Source organism: Filicampus tigris, chromosome 5 (genome assembly GCF_054856515.1).
Source record: "Filicampus tigris isolate MCC_2025a chromosome 5, RoL_Ftig_1.0, whole genome shotgun sequence".
In the NCBI taxonomy this organism is placed as follows: Eukaryota; Metazoa; Chordata; class Actinopteri; order Syngnathiformes; family Syngnathidae; genus Filicampus; species Filicampus tigris.
This window is the reverse complement of record NC_141221.1, coordinates 18,079,339-18,088,990: the sequence shown is the minus strand read 5'-3', so window position 1 is coordinate 18,088,990 and position 9,652 is coordinate 18,079,339. Positions and strand designations below refer to the sequence as shown.

The 9,652-nt window shown below is 38.3% G+C and overlaps 1 protein-coding gene across 1 annotated transcript; it reads right to left on the bottom strand.

Moving 5' to 3' along the window:
- Positions 1-3,241: 3,241 nt before the first annotated feature.
- tmem230b (transmembrane protein 230b) lies at positions 3,242-5,586 on the bottom strand. Its single transcript, XM_086032120.1, has 3 exons — positions 5,275-5,586; positions 3,669-3,791; positions 3,242-3,576 (listed from the first exon to the last, which is right to left on the bottom strand). The coding sequence occupies exons 1-3, from the start codon at positions 5,365-5,367 to the stop codon at positions 3,436-3,438; spliced, it is 357 nt and encodes a 118-aa protein (XP_085888246.1). The 5' UTR covers positions 5,368-5,586; the 3' UTR covers positions 3,242-3,435.
- Positions 5,587-9,652: the final 4,066 nt, after the last annotated feature.

Genomic DNA, 9,652 nt, shown 5'->3' with positions numbered 1-9,652 from the left:
AGCTTTCAAAATAATATTATTTGATTCTGTGTAAAATACATAAATGAACAAATGAAGGAATGGAAAAATAAATCTGCGATGCAATACATGGTCATTATATGAATACTTATGTGTTATATGCCACGAACGTGATGAATACGTTAATATGTTAAAAAAGAGTTTAGTCTAACTTAAAATACCTTTTACGTTGAAGACAAACTAAGCAACTTCCGTCAATTAGCAATCACTCACCGCGAGCTTCATGCAGTGGCTATTTGGGCGCCTCACACAAAAGCCCCTTTTCGTGAGAAAGCGTCGGAGTTGGGACGTAACAAAAGGCAAACAGTAGCCAGAAGGCCAAAGATGCTTGTCGCTTTCCAACCGACATCCAAACGCTCAATGAATATAAAATAAAGGTTGTGAAACAGACGTACAAATCAGAAATATGAAGTGATAAAAAAACAAACAAACAAAAAACACCTGCCTAACCTACCACAAGGTAAACACTTTTACAACAGCAAACAAAGCCAATAATCCACTTAAAACAAAACTGTTATTTCCTCATCTAAACGTGTGCTTGGACTTGCTACCTTCACCATTAACTAATAAAACAAAACAAAAAGAATACAACAAAAATAATTGACGTTTTATGTTCTTAGAGTCTTATCTAGTAATCGTTGTTACTAGTGCCTCCCAAGATGCTGCTAAAATTAGCTACCGTGATCAAATGTTATCAATTGTTCAGATTGAAGCAAACACATTTCTGTGGCATGTTAGCGTAACACCACTAGGAGGCATTAACACCCCTTGAAAATGTTTTTCCCCGGTCAATCATATAACACAACCCGTTTGTGTGTGCCCTGCGACTGGCTGGCGACCAGTTCGGGGTGTAGTCTGCCTTCGCCCATTGACGGCTGGGATAGGCTCCAGCAACTCCCCGCGACCCTATATAGGATAAGCGGTTTTGAAGATGACATGACACAACCGGTTTGACAACTTGGCACAACGAAAAAAAAAACACTCATCTTCACATGAAATAGTTTCCCTATTTTATCAACTTTGATAGTGCTCATACTGAGGAAAAAAAGGCTAGCTTTAGTACAGGCCTCCATGTCATCTAAACACGTTTTCATAGCTATCCTATCATGAAATAAAAAGTTAAATATTAATTAGCTAATAATCACAAGTGAAACAATACACATTACCTGTATGTTTTTCTGATAAGCAAGTTATCTTTTTAACACCAGCATCTTGCACTTTTTCGGCTGGCACAAGACAACGGATTTCCACCAATCATTCATGTAGCAGAAATCATACAATTCTCTTAAGTAAGACAGGGAATATCTTGCATCTCCAAATCTCTTGTGTCACTGTCATTTTAATGCGTTCTGGTTTCAAATTCCAGTCTTTTCTTCTTTTTTTTTTGCTGTCCCCAAGATTCCAATTAGTCAATCAAAATCTCAACCACAGGTGACTTTATCTCTCTTTATTTACGACTTTTTACCTCATGTTGTCATCCATGGCTGTTGAAATAAATGGAGTGGAAATTACAGATATCCGTTTTCAAATGTTGGGAGTAGGGGAGAGTGAGGTAAGTAGTGCCAGTTTTTACTTAAAGTGCCTTTAATGAAAGGGGATCACAGGAATGCCTCCAAATAAAATATGTACATATAGTTTGGGATGCTCTGCATCCCTAGGAGGAATCACTTTGGATATTAAATAAACTGTTTGAGGAATATAGCTTTAGGAAAAAAAAAGTGCTGTGGCACAGCTTGCCCCTAGTGCTGGGTAAATTTTGCCATTAGTGGGAAATCACTGGGGTAAATTGTGTCGTTGATAACTGTAAAAGTAAAAGTAAAAGTAAAAAAGATCATATTAATCTCACAAATGATAATGCTATATAAAAGCAAGAGAAATCCAATACAGAAGTACTGTGGTCACATCGCCAACTTCTTCTATGGTTTTCTAAATAACAGGGGTGGCACTACTTGCCCCTTGGCACAAGATACCCCACTCTCCCCTACTATAATTGTAAAAATTGATTAGAAAAATAAATATTCAAATAGATAACCTGAAAAACGGGCGGCACGGTGGTCGACTGGTTAGCACGTCTGCCTCACAGTTCAGAGGTCGTGGGTTCGATCCCGGCTCCGGCCTCCCTGTGTGGAGTTTGCATGTTCTCCCCGTGCCTGCGTGGGTTTTCTCCGGGCACTCCGGTTTCCTCCCACATTCCAAAAACATGCATGGTAAGTTGATTGGATACTCTAAAATTGGCCCTAGGTGTGATTGTGAGTGCGGATGTTTGTCTCTGTGTGCCCTGCGATTGGCTGGCAACCAGTTCAGGGTGTCCCCCGCCTACTGCCCAAAGACAGCTGGGATAGGCTCCAGCACGCCCCGCGACCCTTGTGAGGAGAAGCGGTACAGATAATGGATGGATGGATGGATAACCTGAAAAATCTGCTGATGTACAGCATTCAAAGGGCAAGTCAACCCAAACATTTGCTTTTTCAAGAATATGTTCTATGCAGGCCCACTATTTGAAACAAGGCATTCTGATTAATATTGTGTTTGTGGAATAAAGCAGCAAAATTCACCCGTTTTTAGCAATCTCAGAGGGGCAGCCATTTTGTCACTCCTGTTAACTGAAAATTACATCTCAGTTGCTCAGGGCTCAGATATCAACCAATCATGGCTCACCTGTTTTATGGAGCTGCTCAGGGTTCAGATAACGACCAATCATGGTGTACCTGTTTTCTGAAGCTGAGACATGATGGCTAAAAACAGGTGGATTTTGCTTCTTAACTCATATTCCAAAAATGCAGTATTAATCAGAATGCCTTGTTTCAACTAGTGGGCCTGCATAGAACATATGCTTGAAAAACAATGTTTGGGTTGACGTCCCCTTTTTACTTCCCACCACAGCTAATTTGTACATTGCAACATGTCAATTACCCATGTTAATGTAGTATTAAAGTCATAACTAGAGTTAGTAACTGCTAGTATGAAAAAGACTTCTATGCCATAAATACATAAGAATTTGCGCTTGAGCTACACTATTAATATAACAATTATATTATAAATTGTATTATAAATGCAGTTTACAACCAACAACAAATTTTCTTTTCTTTTTTCATTATTCTGCTACATTGTCTGCACAGCCATTTTGCGTCATGACAAAAATGTAAAAGTTATTCAAATGGCTTAAGATGGGCCACGTTAAATGTTTACTGCATGAATTAACGAATCAAGAATGAATCATAAATTGCAGCTGTATTCATTTACTGAGAAACAAAACATTTATACTTATCGGACTATATTTGCCTCATATCAGAAAGGGAACAATATGAAAACTCAGGTAAAAAAAAAAAAATACAATCATCAAAGTATTAAATTACATCCTTCATAGGGGGGATACGTGTTGGAAATTTGAGGACTTCATCATGCGTCAAGAAACATTTAGTCATCAAAGTCTGGGATATCATCATAGGAGTATCCAGGGTATCCTTTTGATGCATAATAAGCTATTCGCAGGTGGTAAATTCCAGGAAGAAAAACAAGGATTCCTATGACCAGGATGGGAATGGTGCTGTCGGAGTGCTGAAAGGGACAGTAAAACATTTCAGTGCGACGAATAGCATTTCGAAAGTCGTCATGTAATAATAATGCACTGTGAAAACCCTTTTACTCACAGTCACTCCAAAGTATCCAGCCAGGAGAAGCGAACCGATGATGATTAAAAGAGAGCCAATTAAGAACAGGACTGTGGCAAGTGCTATGGCTTTGTATGGGACTTTGGGTGGACTTCTTTTGAACTGTAACACAAAAAGAACATTGAAGTAAAGAGACTTTTCCCACTCATACTTTGAACGCGAAACTTTTTGAGTCATGGGATTTTAATGCATACAATGATGGCATATAAGTGTGTGATCTGGTTCTTTGGTGATGTGTAACATAAAATATACAGCAATGTGTAGGGTCTCAATCTTTTTTTTCAATGTTGTACCCCCTGTGGAATATTTTTTCAGCCAAGTACCCCCAAACCAGCGCGAAGAATTTCAGTGCTGTGCCATTAGTATCTGAGTTATTACACTTTGGAGCTCCATTTGTGGTGGTGTCTCTCGAACTATTTGAAAATAAAAACAGATTAAAAAAAGAAAGAAAGAATTAAATTAATTATAAATAAAGATGTGTGCACATAAACAGAATTATCAAAAAAGTGTCCTCCTTTGGGATCATGGTACAGGTCTGTTCTCAAAATGAAATCACTAACTTTGCTTTAAATAAAAGCAGAAACACTTAAAAATGCCATTTTAAAATATCTATTTAATAATCTAAAAGAATAGTGACAACACTGCCAACTGTCACCACTGAATATTACATTACTGCACTGAACTGAGTCTTTCTTTTCGCATTTAGTGAGAAACTTAAGCTTGTGCTTCACTGAAGATTGTTGTCGTTATGGGAGGCAGGGAGGCAACTAATGTGCTCAAGCTCTCTTTTTTGCATTGATGCTACTTTTTAAATATATTTTCAGTCTCACGGACCATCTGAAGTTCCTTCACGTACACCTGTCCGTATGCATACGCCTCATATGAGAACCACTGTTCTAGAGCAATATTCAATTAAAATGAAGCACATTTTCAACACAATTGCATTATTAAGTACTTGATATCGGAGAGTACTCAAATGTACATTCTACATGCTTGTACTGAGTCTGGAAAAAAAGTTGTATCGGTGCATCCCTGTCTGAAAACATCCACCTACAGTTCTGTTGAGTTTTGTGTTTGAATTAGGGATGCACGACCGTGGCATATCGTAATCGTGATTCGTGATATAAAATGATCTATATCGTGATAGATTTTTTTCCATATCGCCCAGCTCTACTACACAGTTGCTTTCAGTGTCCAAATGTGAAGAGCATAATGTAAACAGCTACTTGAATTAAATACTAATTCTAATTTAACCAGGAAATATATTGGTCCAAACAAACGCCTGTTGTGTATTCTACCATTCAGCTCCAGCAAGGTGTGTAAAAAGTACATTGACAATTGGACATTACTTTCAAATGCTTAGAGAAGGTCATATTGGGTTAGCCTCAAATGTTGCAGTACACATTACGGTCATTTTGAAATTTCAACCAAATGCTAAAAATACAAGAACATTTGAAATCAAACTGCACTTTTTAGCATGGTAGAGACAAGACTTTGACGTCAGTATTCATGGTGATCCAGATCCTTTGAAATAACTCAATAAGACAAAAAGCCTATGTATAATGTATTATCTGGGCCGTCTTACCTGTAAATCAATGTAGCCGTCGTCATGAGTGGCTAACCTGGAGTACTTCACTTTACTGGCAGGAACGCTGTTGACAACGCTACGCGCTGGCATCTTTGGTTTGTTACTGACTGCTTTCTTAATAGTGTCGGCTACCCTCTACAAGAACGTTGACGACACGATTACCATTATTCGGAGGTCAAGCTAGCTGCAAAAGAATTCAACAAAGCCCAAAGAAAACATGTAAATGGGGGTAAACATGGGATTATGACTGTCACGTCCGTTCTTCGCTTCCACCACTTCCTTGTTTCCAGTACACATGCGCAAAATGCATTGACTTGTCAACGTTGTTTCAAAATATATTTTCACACACCTTGCATGTAATTCGTTATAATTAAAGAGAGAAGTCACATTTTACACAAGTCCACGAGTACAATAATACATGTACATAAAAATTGAAATGTCTACATTTACAAACTACACTGTTCCGATTCGACCGCTGGAGTGGGCTGTCGAGTCTTCAGGAGTTATGACAGGCGGCCACAATGCCAGACAGCAAAAGCTGTGGGAGGATTTAGTATATTTGTGCACACTCATTTCCGTAGGGGCTCTCTGGTCAGCTTTGTTATCGCAATGGCTTCCGTCTCACAAGATAACGTTTCTGTCCAGGCAGCGGGTGTGCTCATAAATCACATGACAGATGATGATATTTCAGAGATTTGTCTGAACGCTTTTTTGAAGAAAGTATGAACGTTATAGGATCAATGATGGTGTAAATGCCAATGTTTTCCAATTCTATAGTCTGCAAATCTTTTTATCATTTAAACGTTTGATTTACATCGTTCAATTCAAAAGTGGAACTCGTTTGTTAAGCACATTCATTGGTAAAATGATTTCCAGAAGGTAATTTTGTTCCTAAAAAGCTGTGTATGATCGTTTCTTATTTCATTTACAAATTCCTTGAGATAATGCATTTTGGGTTTCATGACACATTTCACCGTGTGTGCTGAATATATACATAAGTTTCACTTTTAATTAATTTAATAATAGGTTACACTTCCCACAATCGTCTCATTTATTTAGATGCACCTGTATGTTAGATATAACAATCTGAAGATATCCCAAACTGTAGCAAGTAATCGTCTTATATTTGATTAGTGACAAAATTACCTTTGCTGTGTTTTATTTTAAAAATATATAACAGCTTCAATACATTGACATTGTCCTGGTCATGCCTAAAAATAGCCTGTGGTACAACATTCTATGAAATACACAATAAATAACATTTGCACAATTCTTCTCTAATAATTAAAGCTATGAATAATTAAAGCTGTTGTGGTCGGTGTAGCATTGACCCTGCTACCCCCACCTACGCTGCTAGTGTTAGGAAATTGGGCTGTCACATAGACAAATATAGACTCTCCTGTAGGCAGAATTCAGATTGCTGCCTGGCCCTACAGGGGCAATCATTATGATTCAAGCTCTCCGGCAGGTCTACAATCAATGATGAATGTCCAGTGTTTGTAAATAACCCAGAGGCCACCACTATTTCCTCAGCAGTGATAATACACCAAATGCATATTTGTATGTTAAGTGCTTGCGGCATCAATAACACAAACTCTCAAAGCTCTGCGCTGCACACAGTGAGTCTTGAGTGATCATGAGAGTGCTGGATGACCTTGGCCATTGCTACACTTTCAGAGCCATGCTGTTGCTCTTGTGGAGGCAACTGCACAAATGTTCAGTTCAGGCAAATGGCCTCAGACAAACAGAGAGTGTAAACGACATCTTGAAATGTGTGAAGACGAAAGGGGATATTTGCCATTCCCTGAACAAGCTTTGCCAGGATGACCTCAGCAGGATCAAAGGGGTCAGGCCAAACAACCTCATCACTGAAAAATATAAACAATGACAGACAAAACATGTCGCTGGGAAGGAGGTCCACACACAGCCATAAACATCACTGTAAACAAGGTTATAAAGAAGAGTTGCCATTTTCACACTGCACTCTCAAGGGGAATATAAGCCACAAAATCATCCATTTATGTTTCATATCCCCATGGTGTTGCAGGAAGTATATCTAGTATGAATCGTGTCTATTAGGCAGGACTATACAGTATACAGTATGTCGTTTATGTTTCTATTATTTTTAAATTCAGTGTGATAATGCATCCTCAGCTCTACAAGATTAGTAAATCGGCCACTCAAGATGATTTTGTTTTACAGTACAGTATTTCATGTCTTTTTTTTTTAATTGGATTAGCCTCTTAACCCAACCACATCTGCAATGTAAATACACTCTCTGAACACTGCTGCGTACCTGGCACACCCTCCTTTGTGTGTCAAATCCACCCTTATCTGTCCTCTCGCTTCATTTGTAAATCCAATTCCTAGATTTTAGATCATTTATGTTAACCATCTTAATCTTCCACTGAAACGTTCTTAAAATGATCTGATGCTTTGCGAGACAAATGTGTTTCCAGTCCACAGACATTATGACCACTTGCATGAAATATTGAAATCCATCCAATACAGGAGTATGAATATTAAAATGTCTGCATTAACAAAGATAACAATGTCCATTTCAACTAACACTGTCAGAGCTGTAATTCCCATAACTACATGTTTTTCTTGTGGTTGTATTTTGAAGTAAACGACATCACATTTGAGAGTTCTTTCTAACATTTTGCTTATTTAACTCCTGTACTTGAGAGCGTTAAAATATTTGACACAGCTCTCGGTATGATGCATTATGACTCTGCATCACTGCAAGCTACACACAGTCATAAGAAATCGTAAATACCGTTTTGGTCACTGATGGTGTTGCGGTTTATTCAACTTACTTCCATGCAGGCGGCGTTGCATGTTTCAGCTCCCACTCAGTGATGGTGCAGTCCAGAGTGTAGTCTGCCTTTTACCCAAAGTCAGATGACTCCAGCTCACTGTGACAAGTGGCAAAAGTAAACACATTCTGGACTCCAGTAGAAGTACATATACTAAACATACACTTTGGTAAAAGTAAAAGAACCAATTAAACTCTTTTATATGTAAGTGAAAAAGTACTATAAAATACACTTTAAGGAGAAATCAACCCAAACATATTTTTCTCAAGAATATGTTCGATGCAGGCACACTAGTTGAAACACTGCATTCTGATTAATATTGCGTTTGTGGAATATGAGTTAAGCAGCAAAATCCACTCCTTTTTAGCCATCTCCGCAGGCGGCCATTTTGTCACTTCTGTCGACTGAATGTGACATCACAAATGCTCAAGGCTCAGTTAACGACCAATCACTGCTCAGCTTCAGAAAACAGATGAGCCGTGATTGGTCGTTACCTGAGCCCTAAGCAACTGTGATTTTAATTTCAGTCAACATGAGTGACAATATGGCCGCCCCCAGAGATGGCTTAAAAGTGGGTGGATTAACTATTATTCCACAAACGCAATATTTATAAGAATGACTTGTTTCAACTAGTGGGCCTGAAAAATATGTTTGGGTTGACCTCCACTTTAAGTACAAGAGTAAAAAAGGGTTTGTTTTTTTTCTACTGCAATTATGTACTGAACCCAGTTTGACAACTTTGCACAGTAAAAAAATAAAATAAAAACACACACAAAATAGTTTACCTCTTTTATTAATTCACAGTACATTGTGATCATACGGAGAACATTTAAACACTGGAAAACAGCTTTGCTCCTATAAACACCTGGACACATTTGAACAGCTTTGTAGCCGCTTAATGAGCTTATCATAACAACTGAAAAACATCTGTTTTTGCAGTTTAGACAGAATGCCAGAAGCCATTGTTTTTTAGTGAACACAGTTGCCGTAAATCATCATTGTAACCACTAGCCAGTAACATCATACACTACCTAAAAAAGGAACCTCAACCATAATGACAAATGGGTCACAAAATACAACCACTGCCCTCTACTATTAAAGTGTCAGTGTGTAGAATTTGGGGATTTTTTCAATGTTGACTAATTAAAAAAACACACAATTAAGTCCAATAATATGCAAAAAAAAAAAAATTCTATCCCATCAACGTGCATTTTATTTTCATATAATTGTAGGTTTAGTGATGGCTAATTATTACATTTTCAATCACCGGGGAATAAAGAAAGCAAGGTAAGCCTCGCTAAGAAAACAGTGGGAGAATGCGGTCGGAAGAGTCCATCTGCCCAAAGACCGCGGCTGTGCTCTCATCATTTTAACGCAGATGCATTCCAAGCCTTTCATTGCCCTTAGCTCAAGAGAGAGCTCACTGGTGTGTCTGGTCATAAACAACGATTAAAACCAAATGCAGTGCCTAACATATTTCCTCACAGGGAGCCCACGAGTGATGAGTGATGATTTTTGCTCAAAGACGCGAAAGACAGAAGGCCTTGGACCATGCT